The 21173-nt window shown below is 46.1% G+C and overlaps 1 protein-coding gene across 3 annotated transcripts in view; it reads left to right on the top strand.

The window, feature by feature from the left end:
• Positions 1 to 21173, top strand: part of SHISA6 (shisa family member 6) — a 384688-nt gene that overhangs the window by 13110 nt on the left and 350405 nt on the right. For all 3 annotated transcript variants that reach the window (XM_049859564.1, XM_049859563.1, XM_049859562.1), the window contains exon 2: positions 13702 to 13862. In XM_049859564.1, coding sequence (XP_049715521.1) covers positions 13702 to 13862 — 161 coding nt within the window. The remainder of the gene's footprint in view (positions 1 to 13701; positions 13863 to 21173) is intronic.

Here is a 21173-nt window from a genome sequence, read left to right as displayed (position 1 = left end):
TTCTTCCCCGCCTCAGTGCCAGTGCCTTCTTCCCCACCCCCCAAAACATTTGTGAAGAATTGGGTCTCTTAGCAGAGGATCTGTTCGGTGTCTGTCTTTCTCTCACTCTCTTTTAAAGTCACATCATTAAAATGTGTCTTCTGATTCCTTTCGGTTTCTTTGTCCGTTGTGTCTGCTTTCCCCATCTGTCCTTCTTTTGATTCCGGTTCACTTCCGTTGGGTTGCACTCCTTTTCCCCTCTCTCTTCAGTTCCCCTTCTTGAACTTATCCAGCTGTAACTTCATTAAACCACATCGATTCAGACTCTACTAATTCAAAATTCATCCAAAATTGGACCTGGGTGAAGCGTTTTTCTTTCCTCTGCCTGATAAGAAGCTGTGATGAGCAGATTAATAGCTCAGACAAGACTGCAGAGATGGCACAGGACACCTCTGCCATGCAGAAGGCCAGGCTTAGGTGGACGATTGGTGTGCTAATTACATATCACTCTTATCTTTTCCACAAAGTAGCTGTCCACAGATCCATGGTTCTTTTTGTTTCATTTTTTCCTTTTTTAACCGAGTTTGAAATTCTGCAGTGGCCTGGGAAGCAGTAAAAATGCATTTCCTCTGAAGTGTTTTATAATTTCCTTGTCTGTTTCATTGATTGGGATTAGCCTGCCCCCATTTCTGCTGAATTGGTGATGCTTGACTATAGGCTACTTCACATTCCCTTTTTAATTCCCTCTGGGGGCTCCTGCTAATTTTCCCTTCTTTTTTATTTCCCTGAGTTAAAATCCAGCAAGTCTCTATTTCTGCTTTGGGAGTTATATTATAAATTACGCCACAGCCCAGGGCTCCCACATCTGCCCCTTGCCACCAGGTTGACCAGCTGGATGTGAGTAGTGGAGCTCTGGGGCAGACTTGGGACCAGCGCCCTGTCTCTGGGCAGGAAGAGGACCTTGATCTCTGCCTTTGCTCCCTTTGTCGCCCTTTCCCAATAGCCTAAGGAGCCAGCTCGTAAATCACCAGCTCAGCACCACTGTTGGGAGTGAAGAGACAGCAACGCATCTGCTGTGGGACATGACCAGGTGCATTAGTGAGCCCCCTGCCCTCTTAGGGAAAGGGGGAACTTAGACCTCCCTCGCTTTGCCTGCTTCTGTGCCCCTAGATCAGGGTGTGCCAAAGCCCCCCTTGTCTTACTTTTGGTCATTATGGTCCATTTGACTTCCTTTAGAGCATTTTCTGGTTGCTGAGATGGGGATAGGCTAATTAATCCCACCCCCCATTTTTTTTTTCCCCATTACTTTATGCCTCCACGACTTCAGGCCCGTCCTTTGGCCCCACTGGTCTATTTTCCAGGCTATAAGATGGGGCTATGAAGTTTGGAGGTACGTTCTTCTCTGGCCTGTTCTGATCTCAGCATGATGGAAGGTTCTGGAAAACACAGTTCATACCTGTACTTAAAAGTACAACAACCCTGGAATTTGGAAGAAAATGAATCTTGCTTGCACACCCCAGATGTGAATGGTATCTTCACATGGCCTCACAAGGATGCTTGCATTTAAATCAACTCATAGGCTCTCGTGGTTGAAAGGAACTTATGAAGCCTTTGAGTGCCTCGCCCTCAGGAAGCCATATTCCCCTCTTCTTGTGCACAGCAAGCGGTCACCCATGCATTTAGGCCAGGGTTTCCCTGCACCTAGAAGCAGTCCATCCTGTCATTAGAATGCAGTTCTTGCTGACTTGTCATGACGAGCTACCATTGACATCCCTGGCATGAGGTCAGAGTCCTGGGTGGTGCAAACAGTTAAGCGCTTGGCTATTAAACAAGAGGTTGGTGGTTTGAACCCACCCAGAGGTCCCTCAGAGGAAATGCCCGGTGGTCTGCATCTAAAAGGGTGCAGCCACGAAAACCCTATGGATCACAGCTCTACTCTGTGACACATGCGGCTGCCATGAGTTGGAATCGTCTTGACGGCAGCTGGTCCTGGTTTTGGCATGAGGTGTGCCAGCTGGAATAATGCAGAGGGAATGTATCCTTTCTTCCACAAGGCAACAAGACATCTCCTCTTCGAAGACGGTCAGCGAGGCCCCATTCAGTCTTCTTTCCTAAATAAGCATCCCTAGTTACGTGCCTGTTCCTCATGGGACATGGTTTCAAGTCTCTGTGCCTGTGCGGAGGTTATCCATGTGGAAATGGAGGTCATAATTCTACAGGAAAGCCCGAAGTGGTGTTGCCAAGAGCAGTACGTTGTTCTTAGTAATTCAGACCCAAGCTGAGAAGATCTGTGGCTGCCTTCTGGGAAATAGGTGGGACTCCAGCCCTAGTCAGAAGCTTTGCTTCGTGGAGGGCATCTACTTCCCTCTGCATGATGTCAAAGAGCAGGGTGCTTGCCTGTTTCCTTCACTCGTGTATCCCCAATGCCTAGGGCAGCGTCTGGTACAAAATAGGTGCTTAGTAAATATGGTTGAATTAATGAATTAATAAGTGAAAGTGGAGAGGATTTGCAGTGGTCTTTTTTATATACCCTACGTCTCCGTTGGTTGCATTGGTGTGAAGGCACCTGAGGTTGGAAATAACAGTAAAGTTTATAATTAATTTAAAGAAGGATGAGGAAGGAGAGAGGGAAAAGGGAAAGGAAGAAAAGTGGAGGGAAGAAAAAGAAAAAAAAAAACTGGATTCTTTGTAGAGAACGTTGCCCTGGCCAGTTGGGTCCATTAGCCTGTCTGCACTCCAGCAGAATCCTGATTTAATTTGCTCACAGTGTGAATCCTCTTCCTTTGCAGCGGCCTCCATCTCAGTGCTTCCTTGCCTGCTAGTAGAACCACAGTCTGTGGTGGCCTGGCAGAAAGGAACAGACAGTTCTTTGCACTTGGCTCTCAAAGTCCAAGTTCAGGGTCCAGTGGAAAGTGGTTTGTAACTGGCCATGAGAGAGCTCTATCGTTAGGCCTAAGAGGAACATATGGGCTGTGGGTGGTCCCTTTCAGGATGACCCATGGCCACAACTGTGCCATGTGGTTCACTTCCTATACCAAGAGTCTTGCCCCTCTGGTATCACTGACTCAGTCTTCCAGGACTCTGCTCCTGTTCTACGCCTTTGCTGTGGCCATATAGACGGACCCTCCATGGCCACTGGGAGGTTGCATTTGGATTTATTTATTAATCAAATATTTATACAGGGCTTACTAGGTGCCAGGCTCTGTTCTAAGTGCTTTTACAAGAATTAACTCATTTAATCCTCCTAATAACCCTAAAAGGTAGGCGTTATTTTTGGCCTTATTATTTTGGCCTTGTTTTTGCAATGAGGAAACAGAACCACAGGGCACTTAAGTAGCTAGCTAACGATTAGCAGTGTTTTAAGTGGCTGACATGACAACCCAGGCAGTCTGGCTCCAGGACCCCTGTGCTGAGCCATTAGGCTACACCGCCTTCATGTGGTCTCAGCTATACAGCTAGGCGGATACTCATAGCAAAGAAAACAACAATAGCTACAGCAGCAACAGAAGCAGGTTTGTACCTTGTGTGCCGGCACATTTATTAACTCATCTATCACCTGGGTAACCACGTGGCTCTGCTAACAAATCTTGCTAGCAGTTTTGCTTTCCCAGTTCCAAATAGTAGCTGCACTCGACACATCCAGATCTTTGATTAATTCTCAGATAAACCATCCAACCGTTTCTGAAAAGTCTTGGTTTGGGATTGATGCTCTTATATTTCCCAGGCCTGGGTACATGTTCATGTGGCCTAGGAGGTAAGTCATGGGTCACGTGGAGATGGCAGTATCAGGAAGGAATTGGGGTGCCAGGGGGTGCTTCCGCCAGCAGGCATCGACTCTCTACCTAGCTCGGGGCTGGCCATCTCGCCAGAAGCCCAGGACAGGTGTCCATCTGGATGCAGCGGCTTCCGAGGCCTGCCTGGAAAACAAAGCAGGCAGGCCGAGCCTTGCCTTGCGGAGTCCTGCCATGTTTATTGGCCATGATGAAGTCCAGTTGTTCTGGGGACAACTCAGAGCTGCAGCACAGTCCATGCAGATGTACAGACACTGTTAACACAGCCAATGAGATCTCCACTTCCCTCTGAGCCTGTGTGAGGAGAGTGGGCTTGTGCACACAAAGCCAGCAGCTGTGTTTTGCCAGTGGACTGAGAACGAACCGGGAAAGGGGAAGCTAAATTAAGCCATTCTCCTTGGCCCACGTTTATTAAAAATATATTAATTTCAATTGTCCTGGATGTATATTTTAGCGAATAAAAGCCCCCCAGACTGTCCAGTAGAGCAGCCTTAGATAGAAGTTAAAGGGGATGCAAATTGTTTCAAAGTTGTCAGTGTCAAGTTCAAGTTCAGTTATCCTGGATCAACCAACCAGAATCTTTTATTTAATTAGAATAGAATGTGTACATGCTACTTTTAGGAGATAGACACAAGAAGCAGCTACCAGAGATTTACTTAAAGAAAAAAAAAATACAAAGCTTCCCTGGTGTGTCCTGCAGTTTTTATATGAATAGTTCAATTTCTTAAACTTTCTTCATTTTACTTAGTTTTCTCCGTGAAGAGGACTAAAGATTAAACTAATGGTTCTCTCACAGAAGAACCTTGCATTCTATTTTTTAAAAAATGGAAGAATAAATTATTTTCAGTATACTTAATTAGGCAGGAATGCTTTTAGAAAATTTTTCAAAAACAAGAGTCTTCTCATTAGTCATTGGGAGTAAAAACATCAACCAGAAAAACTCATTCATGGAATAGTTCATCTGTTTGGCCTTTTATCGTACATATCCACCAGCATCAGTTTCTCCTACACCCCCCAGGAAGAGCAAGGAGATGATCAGGGGTCTAGACTCTCCAGTTAACCTTTCTCTTGGCACAGAACAACGTACTGAATGATTGCTGAGCGTGTTTTCTCCTTTCTGCTGAAGTTACAGGGCTCAGAAACCTGGGGGCATGGCGGATATGGTGGAGGGAGAATGCTGGTTCCTGTTAGCTCCGCTTCAGCAAGCAGTGGTGTTCATGGGTCCACATGGAAAGCATATGAACTAAAATCACAAAGACTCACCAGACAAACTAAGTGCCCCAAGGTTCTCCCCTTAATCTTGGGAGACCGAAGTTTTGCCGTGATCTATTTCTGAACAACCAGCCTTTGAAAACCCTATGGGGCACAGTTCTCTGAAACTCAGGGGGTCACCATGATTCAGAATCAATGCAATGGCAAATTTTTTTTTTTTTTTTTTTTTACCATCTGCTCAATGAGACTATTAGGACAAAAAAGATTCCAAGTTTGTTTATTTGGTGGTCTTTTGCTGTGTTTGTTTTTAAACCTGGAAGCTCCATCAAGTCCAGGGGCTCCTGGGTTGAGGGGAAGAGCTTGGTAGAGCAGGGTTCTGGCTTCTCACCCAGCCTTATGCAGGGCACCAGTGTGGTGAAGAATATGGGCATTCTACCAAGGATTTCTTTTGACTGAAAGGTTTGGCTGCTAAAACAATTTAAAATGCTTCAAAGCCATTGATGTTGATGATTCACTAAGGTGAATGGAACAGGGCGATTGAGTGGTAGCTGTCTTTCTGGGTCTGGGTAGAATTTCCAACTAAAATCTTGTATTCAGAAACCATTGCCAGGGACATAGTAGGTGAGAAAACAAATACTGGTTGGATAAGTGGATAGAGGGTTAGATAGACAGATGGATAATTTAGTGGTATAAAGTCCTGACCACTTAGTGGCTGTGTGACCTTGGACAAGTCATCTAACCTTTCAAAGTCTTAGTTTTCTCTTCAGTTAAACGGGGGCACTGTTGGCATCTACCATATAGGGCTGTACTGAGGATTACATTAGCACCGTGTCTGGCATATAGTAATCACTCAATATATGGTAGCCTTTAATTTCCCAAGCAAGTAAGAATAGGAAGCAAAGTTATGAATGGGGTTTTGTTTATTTTTCTGTCATTCAGGCAAATCATTTGCCATTTTAAGGAAGACGGAATGTCTTGAATGCAGGTGGCAGCACATCAAAGTGTTGATTGGGCTTGGTCCCTATAGGCTGCGAGATAACTAAGCACTTAGGGAAATGCAAACATACTGTCATTTCCTTGGGGCCACCAACACCATTAACCAGGGTTTCAGCAAATAAATAATTGGTCTTGTCCTGAATCACTCATTTAGTAATTGTTTCTCCATCCCCAAATATTAACTGGCATTTGCTAAATTAGCAGACTCAGCTGGAAAATCCAGGAGGACTCATTAACCCCAAAGAGTCAGAAGACAGTGAGGTATACGTAAGAGGTGGTCCCTTGGAGCCGAATGAGTCCAAAGCTCAAGCCAGAAGCCCTGCATTTAAATTTCTGTTCCATCAGGTTCTAGTCCTATAATTAGTCTGAGCCTCAGTTTCTTTTTAAGAACTGGCATTGTAATAGCCATGTAAGTTTTAGGGTCAGCATGGGAATTGCATAGGATAAGGCAGGCAAACACATTTAGAAGTTAAGTGCTATATGAAAGTAAGGTGGTGTTAGAATTTCGCTTACCCAGACGACTAATATTTACATACTGAGTGTGAAGAAAACCGAAGTTTCCTGGCCTGAATGATGAGAATGACTGTTTTCCCCGATGAAATTTCCTGCTCAATAATTTACTCTCCCCACTTGACCCACATCCGCCAAAGCCAAGGAATCCACGTGCAGAAGGGAGCAGCAAGCGAAGCAAGGCGATGATCCAGATACTTCAGGCAAAGGGCATTCTTTTGTTTGGTACCTCCAGATATCGCAGCAGAAGTGGCTCTGGGGACTGGAATGGGTGGGACGATTAGTGTGATTCTTCCCTTCACACTCCCAAATCAGACACATCTATAGCCATGGTAAGGAGCACAATGGTTAAAGTGATAGGCTGCTAACCGAAGGGTCCAAGGTTCAAACCCACCAGCCGCTCCATAGTAGAAAAGACCTGGCCATCTGTTCCCTCAAGGACTACAGCTCAGGAAAACCTATGGGGCAGCTCTACTCCCTCCTATAGGGCTGCTAGGAGTTAGAATCAACTCAGTGGCACACAACAACAGCAACCACATAGCCATGGTGGAGGCAATGGTGGTTCAGCGGCAGAATTCTCTCCCCCGGTGTGGAGACCTGGGAATGATTCCTGGCCAGTGTACTTCCTGTGCAGGCAGCACCCATCTGGCAGTGGAGCTTGTGTGTTGCTGTGATGTGGAACAGGTTTTAGTGGAGTGTCCGGATGAAGGCAGACTAGGAGGAAAGACCTGGCAATCTATTTCCGAAAATCAGCTAATGAAAACCCTGTGGGTCACAGTGGTCTGATGTGCAACTGACCATGGAGATGGTGCAAGCTTGGGTATCATTTCATGTTGTGCACGAGTTGGGCACCGACTGGACGTGAGTTGGGGACCGACTGGACGTGAGTTGGGGACCGACTGGACGTGAGTTGGGGACCGACTGGATGTGAGTTGGGGACCAGCTGGACAGCACCTAGCAATGACAGCATGGTCCTGGTGGGAGGACAGGGGCCCCGTCCAGGCAGGGCCCTGCCTCCGCTTCCCTCCCAGCCCTCCCTCACTTGTCTGTCCGTCTCCCTCACCATCTTTCTTCCCCGGCCCCACCCACCCTCTGACTGTCTCCCTCTGACCCTTGACCACCCTCTCTCCCTATCTCTGGCCTGCTGAATCGCTTTCTTTGTCTGAATTTCTCTCTTTAACTGTGTGTGTATCTCGTTTTCTCTCTCACTCTTTCTACTTGTTTGTCTCCAGCACAGTCTCCGTCTCTGTCCCTCTCACTGGGTCTCCCTTTTCTGTTTCCCCCTCTGTGTGTCCTCTTCTCTTTCCTGCTGTCTCCATCTCTTCCTCTCTTATTCTCTCTCACTTTGGTTCCATCTGTGTGATTCTGTCTCATTCTCTCTCTATCTCTCTCCACCTGTTTTCTTTCCATCTTTTTCTGTCTCTCTGTCTCTCCCTTCCATGCATTTCTCTCTGTTCCTCCGCCCCCCCCCCCCCCCGGCAGACCTCAGAAGCTGCTGACCGTTCTGACAAAACCCCGGTCACTCACTGTTCCTCAGTGACCAGTTTCTTTCCTATGGTTAGAAAGTAGCTCAGGCCTTAACCCATTTCCTCTGGCGTATTCCAATTAATTAGGTGAGACGATCGCACATTTCAGAATTAGAATAATATTTATGAAGCACCCTGGAGAGAAGGGAATGGAAGGTGGAGAGGGACAGGAGCCAGGAGGGAGGTCACAGAGCTGGGGGAGGGGCGGAGGAGAGAGGGAGGGGGCATTGGCAGAGGGAATTGCTCCTAATGACATGCTGTCTGGGAATTAGGGCTGCCTTTCCTTTTTTTTTTTTTTCCTTTTGCCAGAGGGCACTGGGATTATTGGATCCATGTTGGAAAATGATGTTCAAGAGTCAGGGGAACCCACAGGCTGAGTGGCCGGGAGCATTGCCCTGACTACCATAGGGACAAGACATGGCAGAGCCCCGACCCCAGATAGCCTTATGTACAGCCCCCTCCTCAGAAACACCTCCCTCCCCTTGGGCTGTATTGCCCAGCTTAGCCCTGCCCATGGGCACCCAGAGGCCCTTCTGGAAGAGGATATAGTGCAGGTCTTTTCAGCGTGCTTGCTTCCTTCCTCACATGGTGGAGATGTAGGAGGAGATAGTGAGGTAGGTGGTTCAGTGCTGGAATTCCCACCTTCCATCGGGAAGATAGGTTTTCGAATCCTGGTCGGTGCACCTCATGCGTAGCCACCAGCCACCTGTGAGTGGAGCCTGGCATGCTACTATGATGCTGAATAGGTTTCAGTCTGTCTTTCAGACTAAGACAGACTAGGAAGAAAAGCTTGGAGATCTGCTTCTGAAAATCGTCCAGTGGAAGCCCTATCTATCACAGTGGTCTGATCTGATTCTTATCGTGGGGATGGTGCAGGACTGGGCACCATTTCGTGTTGTGCATGTGGTTGTTATGAGTCGGTTACCGACTCGATGGCAGCTAACAGCAACAACAAGTCTAGCTTTAACCCAGAGTTAAAACTCATTACCAGTTGCAAGCCAGACCCAAGCACATGCTTGGTCTTCAGTAGTGCTGCGGACTACCAGGGACTGGAGCTTTCACCTCTCATCCCTCCATCCACAGAGCCTACAGGGGTCTCAGGAGGGGGGCTCCAGGAGGGCTGGGCTTGGAGGGGTCTCCTGTCCTGGAAAAACTCTTTTCTGCTTGACCCTTCTTGGCAAATGAGCCTCTGCACAAATCTACTCTGGAATTACCATTTAAACTGGGTGTGGACAGCAGTGTTGCTAGGCAGAAAGCCCCACAAAGGCAGAGACTGGGGCAATCATCATCCTTACTTTAGCAACCATTTACTGACTGCCTGCCCTGTGCCGGGCCACGTGCCGAGACCTGAGGGTCCAGTCATGACCGAGATGGGCAAGGCCCACTCCTAGAGACCGCCTTTTAGTGTCTCCTGCCTCACTGTGTGCCCAGAGCTGAGTCCAGTGTCAGAATGCAGGCTGCTCAGCCCATGTCTGAGCATGTTGCATGGAGAAGAATTAAACCCCCACTCACCTCCTGCTATGTGGATGTATACCAAGGCTTTTCAGCTCCGGCACTATTGCCCTTTTAGACCAGATTAACTCTTTGCTGGGAGGAGGAGCTGTTGTTTTTATTGTAGGATGCTTCGCAACATCCCTGATCTCTGCCCACTAGCCACCAGTAGCACCCTTTCTCCCCTGGAGACGACAAAAGGTCTCCAGACATTGCCAAATGTCCCCTGGGGCCAGTATCACCCCCAGATGAGAACCACTGATGCAGAGTCATCACAGGCAATGGGTTTAAAGGCATGACTCCTGGCTTCCTCATAGGTACCAGCCAGGTAGCAGTCTTGTAAGAATTTCAGAGGCAACACTAGAGAATATGCCTTTAAAAAAAAAAAAAAGAAACTTTTTTTCAAGATGCAACTCATGTACCATAAAATTTACCCTTAAGTTTTAAAGCGTATAATTCAGTGATTTTTAAAACATATTTAGAGTTGTATAGTCATCACCACCGTCCAATTTTAGAACAGTCTCATCTCTCCCCCAGAAAACACCATCCCCGTTGGCAGTCACTCCCCGTCCCATTGTCTCTCCAGCCCCTGGTGAAAACAAATCTACTTTCTGTCCCTGAGGATTTGCCTACCCTGGCTGTTCCATATAAATGGCACCAGACACCTTGTGGCCCTTCGTATTTGGCTTCTTTGATGTAGCATGGTGTTTGTAAGGTTCATGTGTGTTGGAGCGTGTAACGTCACTGCCTCAGTCTTTTTTATGACTGAGTATTCCATTGTATGGGATATACCACATTTTGTTTGTCCATCCATTCATTAATGGACTTTTTTTTTTTTTTTACCGTTTGGCTGTTATGAACAGTGATGCTAGAAACGTTCATACGTACATTTTTGTGTGGCTATGTTTCCAGTTGCCTTGGGTGTATACATAGGAGGGAAATTGCTAGGTCATATGACTTAACATTTTGAGCAACTGCCAGACTGTTTTCCAAAGGAGATGCCCCATTTTACATTCCCACCGGCAGTGTGTGAGGGTTCTAGTTTCCCCACATTCTCACCAACACTTGTTATTGCTTGTCTTTCTTATTATAGCCATCCTAGTGGGTGTGAAAGGACCCCTGGTGGTGCAGTGGTTCAGCCCTCGGCTGCTAACTGAAAGGTCTGTGTTTCAAACCCACCAGCCACTGTGGGAGAAAGGTGGGGCAGTCTACTTTCGTGAAGATTTACAGCCTTGGAAAGGCTGTGGGGCAGTTCTACTCGATCCTAAAGCATTGCTATGAGTCGGAACTGACTCGGGGGCAATGAGTTTTTTTGAGTGGATGTGAAGTGATATTTCGTTGTGGTTTTGATTTGCATGTCCCTGATGGCTAATGATGTTGAACTCCTTTTCATCTGCTGTCAGCTATTTGTAGGTCTTCTTTGAAGAAGTATCTATTCAAATCCTTTGCCTATTTTAAATGGGGCATTTTTTTTTCTTTAATTGCTGAGTTTTGTGTACTCTTCGTACAGTCCGGATACGAGTACCTTATTAGATACAGAGTCATGTTGTTTCCTGTTCTGTGACTTGTCGTTACACTTTCTTGATGTTGTCCTTCGAAGCACAAACATTTTTATTTGGCGAGGTCTGATTTGCCTATTTTTCTTTCGTTGCTTATGCTCTTGGTATCATATCTAAGAAACCATTGCTAAATTCATTGTCACCAAGATTTACACCTGTGTTTTCTCCTAAGAGCTTTGTGATTTTAGCTCTTATATTAAGGTTTTTGATCTCTCTTGAGTTAATTTTTACCTATAGTCTGAAATAAGAATCTACTTCCATCCTTTTGCATGTGGCTACCCAGTTGCACAGCACCATGTGTTGAAAAGACCATTCGATCCCCACTGAATGGTCTGGGCACCCTTGTTGAAAATCAGCTGATCGTAAATGTAAGGGTTTATTTCTGGATTCTCAGTTTTATTCCGTAGCTCACTGTTTTTCTCACTACAGAAAGATCATGGGAAAGTATCTTTGATAACCAGAGTGGTGATGGAATCAAGGAAACTTGCATGAATGTGTGGTAAAAATAGACATATAAAGTTATCCAGGTTTAGAATTAGGACGAATCTCAGAGGTCACCTAGGTTTAAAACTTTTGTTTTGCTGATGGAAAAAAACACAAAATTAAATGCCCATTTCAAAGGTTAACAAATGTGCCCAAAGCTTTAAAGGCCAGTTAGCGGCAGAGCTGGGACTAGAATCCAGGTCCCTTGACTTTGTAGGGTCATATTTCTGCTTATTCCCAAGCCCTGGAGCTCAGGCATCTGGCCTGGCCCCCAAGTCTGCCCTGGTTTCCTTTACTGAGCCAGTGAGAGTCTGCCTTCTCCCTGAGCTGTATGGTCCGCAGAAGTGAATGGGGACGTGGTGTGTGCCTGTCCCTCTGTTTACAGGGCTGAGAAAGAATAAAGCCAGGGAGAGTAAAGCATTTGGAAAATCTGAGATTGCTATATAAATGCCGCTAAATGATAAGATTGCCAGCCTGAAGCTCTTCTCTTAGGAAGGCTGAGTATGTCAGAGGCAGCATAACGGGAGGAAACAATTCTCTCTCCAACACGTTTTTAAACTGCTGCGGCTGTCACTTTCCAAGGAGGCAGAGTGCAGAGCCCTTGACTCCCATGCTCCTTGGGGTGGGGCTGGGTGCACTGCATATCTCAGGTGGGCCAGGGTGGATCGGGGAGGCCCGGGAACATGGATCCTTGTCCATCCCTACGGAGCACCCCTTGAGCAGATGGAAGAGTCCTGGGCCTGCTCCTGCACAAGAAGCGTGCTCAGAACCCGCCGGACCTGTTAGATCCAGAGGGAACCTGGACCTAAAATTACAACCACAGTGCGGTGGCTCCTTGTGGCTTGTCCACAGTTATCTTCGGCTTCTTGGAGCATCTCTATGTCTTTGTTTTACATGTTACACACACAGAAGGTATCCTGTTTGAAATCAGCGGGAAGGGATTTCCCTTAAATTATGAGCCCCTAGATGGCGGGAATGAAACATTGGTGGCTCAGTGGTAGAGTTCTCACTTTCCGTGTGGGAGACCCATGTTCGATTCCTGGCCATTACATCTCACGCACAGCTACCATCTGTCTGTCTGTGGAGGCTTACATGTTGTTATAATGCTAAACAGGTTTCAACAGAGTGTTCAGACTAAGACAGACTAGGAAGAAAGGGCTGGTGATCTACTGCTGAAAATCAGCCATTGAAAACCCTATGGATCAGAATGGTCATATCCCAAACAGATTATGGGAATGGCACAGGACTAGGCAGTGTTTTGTTTTGTTGTGGGGTCTCCACGAGTTGGCAGCTGACTCGATGGCAGCTAACAACAACAGATGGCAAGAACTTTGTCCTATTTACCTCTGTACCTGCAGTGACTAATGCGTACTGAGTACTCAGTAAATATAAATTTGATTGTTGGAGCTAGGTGTCAAGTGAATAAATGCTTTTCTCTGAATAACTGGGTTTCTTATAGAGGGGGTGACCCTTTCCAGCTACAGGTGATTCTCTGTGTCTCTGTCTTCCTGTCTATGTATGTTTTCCTCTGTGTTTGTAATTGTTTCTTCCTTAACCTCCAGTTGCATGCACTGTCTGAATTACCCATGTGTTCAGATATTTATCATTTTATCTATGCATTCTGCCTCTTCAGCTAAATCACACCTTTCTTTCACGGCAAGAGCTGCGTATTGTACTTACCTGTATCATCGGTGTCTTGTACATGCTACTCAGTGTATGCTTTTTGATGGGGATGCTGGGGTTTCTGATATTAGTAACTAGCTGTGGAACTTGAACTTGAGGCCACCTGTGTCAGCCCTTCCCGGAGTGACATTCCACTGGCCAGCTGCGGTAGATACCAGCCTCTCATGGGTGTGTATTTGGGAAGTCAGTATTTTGAAAGCGCTCAGAGCTTGTTGATGTGTACTGAATTAAAGAGAAGAAAGAAACCATAATTGTAGCATTTTAGTGCCTGTACCCCCAGTCATGACAGCCTCTCCACTGTGTCCCCCTGAGACAGCACCAGATGAAGCTGTGACTGTTGAGAGCTAAATGCTGTACCTCTGTCGTCTCCCTTTGCTCAGAAATCAAAGGGCCTCTGAAAGAGAGCTGCTCCCTTTGTGACTGCGCACACCTGCTCAGAGAGGCTCATTGTGTGATCTCCTCCTTGTCTAGGGCTCTGGCTGACATCTTACGGCAACAAGGACCAATCCCCATAGCACACTGTGAAAGAGAAACTATCTCGGCTATTGATACCTCTCCCAAAGAGAACACGCCAGTCAGATCGTCCTCCAAAAACCACTACACCCCTGTGCGCACGGCCAAGCAGACTCCAGGTAAGCAAGAGCTGATCACCTCGCGTCTTTTCTGGGCTGGTGAGCGATTTTGGTGATGTTTCTTTTCTGGCGGGACAGGTCATGGAGCACTGTGCGATGAGAGACTTCCTGATTGCACACAGGCTTGTGATGGGTCTGGGGCTGCCCCCCAGGAAAGGTTCCAGTTGGGGGAGATGGTAGCCAGTCAGAGTCTGGACTGGGTGAGGGCTGATGATTTACGGCATCTGTGATTTAGCGTGTGGTTGGTGTAATGCTCTTACCTAAAAGGGAGCTTACAGTAGCCACGACAGAGTCAAGTTATTACTGTTCCACCCATTAGTGAAAAGGTTTAGAGTGCCTAACCAGTAACTAGTTGCCATCGAGTCGATTCTTACTCATGACAACCCCATGTGTGTAAACTGCCCAGAAGGCTAAAACACACAAATAGATATGTGAAAAAAAAAAAAAAAATTGCTGCTCAACTATTGAAGTATCAAGGAGCACTTCCTGGGGGTAGGAATTATGTCTGTATTTCAGGGTGACCCTTCCTGTGTTCTACTGATTCCCTGGATATGTGATGAGTTGCCTTAAAATAACAACATAGCTTCTGTTTGTTTTGTTGATCATTGTACAATCTTACAAAGTAGTCTGGGCAGGGCTGCTTTTCCTTGTCTTAAAAAAAACAAACCAAACCCATTGCCGTTGAGTCAATTTTGACTCATAAGCGACCCTGTAGGACAGAATAGAACTGCCCCATCGGGTTTCCAAGGATCACCTGGTGGATTCGAACTGCCGCCGTTTTGGTTAGCAGCTATGGCACTTAACCACTACGCCACCAGGTTTTCCTTTCCTTGTGTTACAGATCAATAAGTGAATCTCAAGGTAATTAAGTGACTTGAACAAGGTCACTAAGATATTAATAATAATAAACATGTTAGTAATAACAGTCATATAACCCAACATTTATTGGGTTCCTGCTCTATGCCAAGCATTGTGCTGAGCATGTTATGTGTGTTTTCTTATTTATTCTTCACGGTGATCTTAAATGTACTTATATAACCCCATTTTATATGAGGGTAAAGTAACTTTCCCAAAATCACAGTTAGTAAGAGACAGAGCCAGTATTCAAAGCAAGGCAGATAGTTAATAACAATCAGTTTTGGGAAATCCTAATATCCTAACCCAGCTGGGGATATGAGTCCAAAGTGTCTGAATGAGTGGACAGTCTTGTTACAAGTGCAGCTTCCAAAGTCATTTTTCATTGTGAGTGTTACCAGACAGCCTAGTACTGACCCCAGTCTCAGCTACAGCTTCTCTTTTGATGCTTGGATCCGAAATCTTCACATTCCTTGCTCCACAGTTTTTCAAAGGGACAAGGTATATGATCTGAACTAATCCTGCAATAAAGATATACAATCACTAGGTGTTAGTAGGTGTGTTTAAAATTCAAGACCAGTTTATTTTCCTTTCATTCTTTAATTTTCTTAGAGGTATTAAGCCAGAAACCACATATGTGCCTTTAAGGTGATAGTCTTAAATCTTTTAAGAAGTGTCCTCCTTCCTCAAAAATGTCGTTGTTTGTTGTTGTATGCTGTCGAGTTGATTTTGACTCATAGCGACCCTGTGTGACAGAATAGAACGGCCCCATAGGGTTCTCTGGGCTGTAATCTTTACGGGAGCTGATTGCCAAGTTTTTCTCCCGTGGAGCCCCTGGTGGATTTGAACCATCGATCTTTTGGTTAGTAGCCCAGCGCTTAACCATTGTGCCACCAGGGCTCCTTTCCTCAAAAATATACATAGATATATCCATCCAACATTTTGCATATGACTTAATGGAAAATCCCTGACTTAAAACTGAACATGAGATATCTGCAACTAAAGAAGTCTAAAATGTATTATCAACCATATACCCTTAAAATGTATGCAAAGGCATCCAGACCAGTGGTTATCTACCTAGCTGCCCGTTAGAATCACCTGGAGAACTCTTAGAAATGATGATTCGTGGGTACACGAATGAATCAGGATTTCCAGGGTGGCAGCACCGGTATTTTAAAAAATCTTCCCTATCTGATTCTAACATGCAGCCAGGGTGAAGAATGACTGGTCCACGTGGATTCTTCCATTTCCTGATTAAGGAAAAGGCTTTACCAGTGGTTCTCAAGCTTGACTGCACACTGGAATCACCTGGGGAACTTTAAAAAGTAATGATACTGAGGCCCCACACTCAGGGATTGTGATGTAGTTGATGTGGGGTGTGACCTGGCCATGGGGAAACAGCGTGTTTAAAGCTTTTAGGGTGATTCTAACACGGAGCAAAGTTTGAGAATCACTGGGCTGTGGAAATGGCTGAGAGGCACAGGCGTCAGTCTAAATGACCCTTTCTGTCCTTGGTTTCCATTTAACCTAACTTGGTAGTATCACTGGCTGTCTACGGACTACTGTTGTTTCCTGGGGTTTGGAGTCAGGCTCCTCTAGAGCCTTGTCAGCGACTCTGGAACTTCAGGCCACTTTGGCATCCAAAGCACCCCTGGGACTCTATTCTCACCCCTCTTGGCTCCAGAGTTCTCTGCTTCATTCACAAGTGAGCTGGTTCGTGGCCACTGAACCCAGACTAATTAAGTGGACAGTCTTGATTCGCCCTTAAACACTCTTCACTGGGCAGGAAGACCTTTCATTTCTTCTGGTTTCCATATACAATCTCTCATGAACGGAGAAGGAAAGCTTATAGTTACATGATTCACATCTGAGTTTCGAGAAATCTCTCCAATTAGAACTGTCAACTTTTTTTTTTCAGGTCAGGAATTGTTTCCCCAGCCCAGAAGGCATTCTCAGTGATGACACTTAAATTTAAAAGCAATTTTGTAACAAGCTGCATCTTCTACAGGTTATAACTGATGAGTGCTTTTCCAAAGGGCTGGTATTTTTTGCTACGGAGTATTGAAATTTGAGCAGGAGTTTAATCAGAACTTTGGGCAAGTGTTCCAAATAGAGATTTACTGTGATTTTGCCACTCATGATATCAACAAACCCCTGATTACAGAATTGAGGTGGCCAGAGTCTTTTCGAAGGATAATGAGGAAGGGATCCAGAAATACGAGGAGGCTGCTCAGGATGTGGTCCGTGGACCAGCAGCACCGGCATCAGCTGGGAGTTTGTCAGAAATGCGAAGTCTCAGGTTCTGCCTCACCTGTAGCTGCATGTTAGCGGGACCCCTAGCAATTAACATTTGAGAAGCACTGGAAAAGCTTGGCCTCTGACATGTATCCCCCTGATTCTGTTTTTTAACCTTATCACTTACAAGGTATGTGACCTTAGACAAGTTAACTTTGTCTTTGTGAGTGTCCTCGTTGACCGTTGATGCTAATAGTACCTGCTGACTAGAGTTATTTTTTAAGGATGTAGTGAGTTAACTCCAATAAGCACTTAAAACAGGTCCTGACACTTAGCAAACACTCAATATTAGCCATGACCATGCCATGGAAGTAAATCCACAAGCTGGGGCAAAAGAATCAAACCAGAGAAAGAAAGCATTGCATTGGTGTCCCTAGACAAGCTGTCTGTGGGGTTGTGTCTGGGATGAAAGCCTCCTGACCCAAACCTGCCTGTGGTTTGCGCTGACTTCAGCCATCCTCTGGGGACTAAAAGTGGTTTGTGGGGCTTGTCAGGGTTTTAGACATTGAAAGCACATACATGTTTGGTTTGGGCAGTGGAGTGAGGGTCTTGCCATAATAATAATAAAAATGACCACAACACACCACCACACATGTAGTACAAATACCACCTACTGAGCACCTACTGTGTGCGGAGTCCTCTGCTAGACTGATAGAGTGAATCCTGTAATGTTTCTTTGATGTGGAAACTCCTAATCCCACATTAGCGAAAAAGTCCTCTTCAGGGCAAGTCAGGGGCCAACAGAAAGGCAGCTAACAACAACAAACAGAACCAAGAGTCAGGAGTCTTTAACCTTCAAAGAGACCAGAATAAAATCTAGAGAGCCAAGAGGGCTTTTCCCCAGCCCTGCGTGGCCTGGACCGTCCATGCCCTCTGACCCCACTTCCTACGGCCTTTTGCTTCTCTCGTTGAGCTCCAGACACACTGGCCTTCTCTCTGTTACTCCAGCTTGCCCCATGTGCTTGCCTTGGCGTGTTTTCCCTCTTGGCTTCCATGGGTGGAAACTTTCCTCCACCAGGTACTGGAGTTGTGAAACGTGATGTTCAAATATCAGCACTTCAGAGCGGCCGTTCCCAGCCTCCTCAGCTGTCCCCGGCCTTGCTTTATCTCTCTACAGCACTTACGCTGTCTAACATCATATATGTGTCGGTTTGTTTGTTTATTGTCCCTTCCTGTCAGAAGATGTGTCCCTGTAAGCTCCATGTTGACAACAGAGGCTTTGTTTTTTATTCACTGTTGTATCCTCAGAACCAAGAGCAGTGCTTGAAATATCCTAGTTACTCAATATACTCAATAACCATTTGCTCAGGGAGTGAATGAATAAATCAGTGAAGCCACAGCCCTTTACCTGGTTGGATGTTGGAGCCAAAGCAAAAGTATTGGTTACATAGCCACATGCCGGAGAGCTCTCATCGAGACCACACAGCCCCCTCTATAAAATCGGTCTGGAGCTTGGTCCCTTTGAGCACCCAGTGGGCTGATCATCGGGCGGTGTGGCCAAGCTGGGAGGCCCTGGTTTCTCAGTGTCCAGGCTTCTCATCAGGCTCCACGGCTTGGCCCCTCCTCCTTCCTGGTCCCGGCCCAGGACTCGGCAGCTCAGTGTGGATAGAAGCTGTGGGCTTCCCTTCCGCGGCTGGGCTCAGAGAGGCTGTAACCCAGGCTGCTAAAGTCTGGAGGAACGTTCTCTAAGAGGGATGCCCTCAGGGTTTTCAGTGTACAGGGTGTGAAGCCCTTGTACTGAATGACCCCACACTGCAAAGCTATATGAGCTCTAAAAAAAAAAAGGAAAAGTTGTTGTCGTTTTGACCCCAGCTCACAGCCGCCCCATTTGCCAGAACAGAACGGTGCTTCACAGGGTTTTCAGTAGCTAATTTTTGGAAGTAGAACACCAGGCCTTTCTTCCAAGCGACCTCTGGGTGGACCTGAACCTCTAATTTTTCGTTTAGCAGCCGAACACAGTAACCATTTGCATCACCCAGGGACTCTTTGGGCTCTCGGGTCAGCTTTTTATAGTTTGCTTATATTGTTTCCTCCCTTGCCTTCAGGCTGTCAGCTAGCTCCTTTCACTGACATCAGCATCTCTGTTCTCCCTTCTAATTCACGGCTTTTAATCTAGACGGAACAAGCAGATACCTGAGCATATTAAGCTCGTGTGGTAAGCAAGAGTCCTCAGAAATGCCCGAGGTCTAGCCCCTTCTTTTACATCAGTCGAGGTTATCCAGTATTTTATTTTCTGACTGTCTTCGGGGTGTGAGCAGCATTTCCATGGAGTGATTTCCAGGTGGTGAAAACTTCATGTGGTCTATTTCAGAGCCATTTCACATTTGTATTCTCGTTTTTACCCAGTTCCCCAGAATTCTGGATCCTTTCTGTGAGATTCCATCACTTGATTCATCCAAGAATTAAGAATTAAAGCAGTTCGGGTGGTGGTTACAAGCACAGACTATGGAGCCAGACTGTGTGGTTTGCACCTGGACTGTGCCTTGATTTCCCCATCTGTAAAGTGGGGTGAATAGTAGTCGCTCTTTCCTAGGGCTGTTGTGGAGATTAAATGAGGTTCCACGAGAAGCTATCAGAGCAGCATCTCACACAAGGGAAGCGCCATGTTAAGTCTGCGTGTCCAGTGTGTTGGTCCCGAGCCAACAGCTGTTGGGCTTCTAATATAGGTTTCAGAGCTTCACCAGATTTCGAAGAATTCGTATGAAAAAAAAATATATTTCCGTAATTCTTTATATTGGTTACATGTTGAGATGATAATATTCTGGGTATGTTGAGTTAAATAGAATCTACTACTAAAATGTTTGTTTTTCCTTTTTTAATGTGACTCCTAAAATTACATATGTGGCTACCATTTGTGACTCACATTGTATGTTTATTGGACAACGTGGATTTAAGTGTTGGGATTTACTGGAGTTCAAGTGTTAGTAGCTTACAGTCTATGATGGAGCTATAAAGTAGGAGATATAAAGTAAAGAAGTGGATGAAAGAACTCAGAGTGTGATAAATGCTTAGAACACAGTGAGGCAGGTGATGTGCTAGAGAAACACGGGGGAGGGGGAGTTGCTTTTGATACTGTGGTCCAAAGAGGTGAGGAGAAGCCAGCCATGGGGTGATCTGCCAGAAGACCATTCCAGGCAGAGGGAACAGCAAGTGCAAAGGCCCTGAGGCAGGAGCAAACCTGGCATGTTCAAGAAACAGAAAGCAGGTGGGGGTGTAGAGTGTTGCCAGTGAGGGAGTGGGTGGTTACACAGACTCTTATAGGACACTGTAAGGAGGATGGGGTTTATTTAAAATTCCCGATGTCTGTTTTAATGAGATTGCCCTGGTTGACAAGTAGGAATGATGGGTTCTGCAGGGAAGTCAGGCAACCAGTTACCATTTCTAGCAGCGAGAGAGGAATTTCCGCAAGAGGGGGTGATATGCTATAGTGATAGCTGATCCATTTTAGGGTCAGACAAACCGAGGTTCAGTCTCACTCAGCTTAACAGGCTGCTAGATCTTAGCCCAGTGCTTCTAACCAGGAGTTGGCCATCTTTTTCTGAAAAGGACCTGATAGTAAACGTCTTAGGCTTTCTGGCTCATACGATCTCTGTTGCAACTATTCGGCTCTGCCACTGTTGCACAAAAGGAGCCATAGGTAATATGTAATGAAAGTGGCCATGTTCCCATAAAACTTCATTTATAATAACAGGCAGTGGGCAGGATTTGAACCACAGGCCACAGTTTGTCAACCCTGGCCCTGAGTTTCTTTCTAAATCCACAGTCATGTTCCATGTGGCATTTCCTTCCACGTAACGTATGAATGGTGATACACCCCTCATGGGATGCTGTAGGGGTGAAGTCAATGTCGAATGCAAAGCCGTGAGCCCAGGAGGTGATAGGTCAATGTCAGACCCCTTTCCCGTTCCCTTTCCTGAAGCTGAGATGCTGGCCAGGGTGTTGCTGCATCCTGATTTTATAGCTGGTCAGGCAACCGGGCATAGAAACCACAAGGTGACATTTCACAAGTGTCTCTTCTGCTGTACTAGGGGAACGCTAAGCTCCAGTTGCCCTGAACACCTCTGAGGTCCTCATGGGACATGCTCTCCCTGGCTCCATGCGCTTCACACACATGCTCACACTTTGCTCTGGCTGAAATGTTCTTTCCCCTCAGCCTAGCCT

The sequence above is a fragment of the Elephas maximus genome, chromosome 19 (genome assembly GCF_024166365.1).
Source record: "Elephas maximus indicus isolate mEleMax1 chromosome 19, mEleMax1 primary haplotype, whole genome shotgun sequence".
Taxonomy (NCBI): domain Eukaryota; kingdom Metazoa; phylum Chordata; class Mammalia; order Proboscidea; family Elephantidae; genus Elephas; species Elephas maximus.
This window is presented reverse-complemented; position numbering and strand designations above follow the sequence as displayed.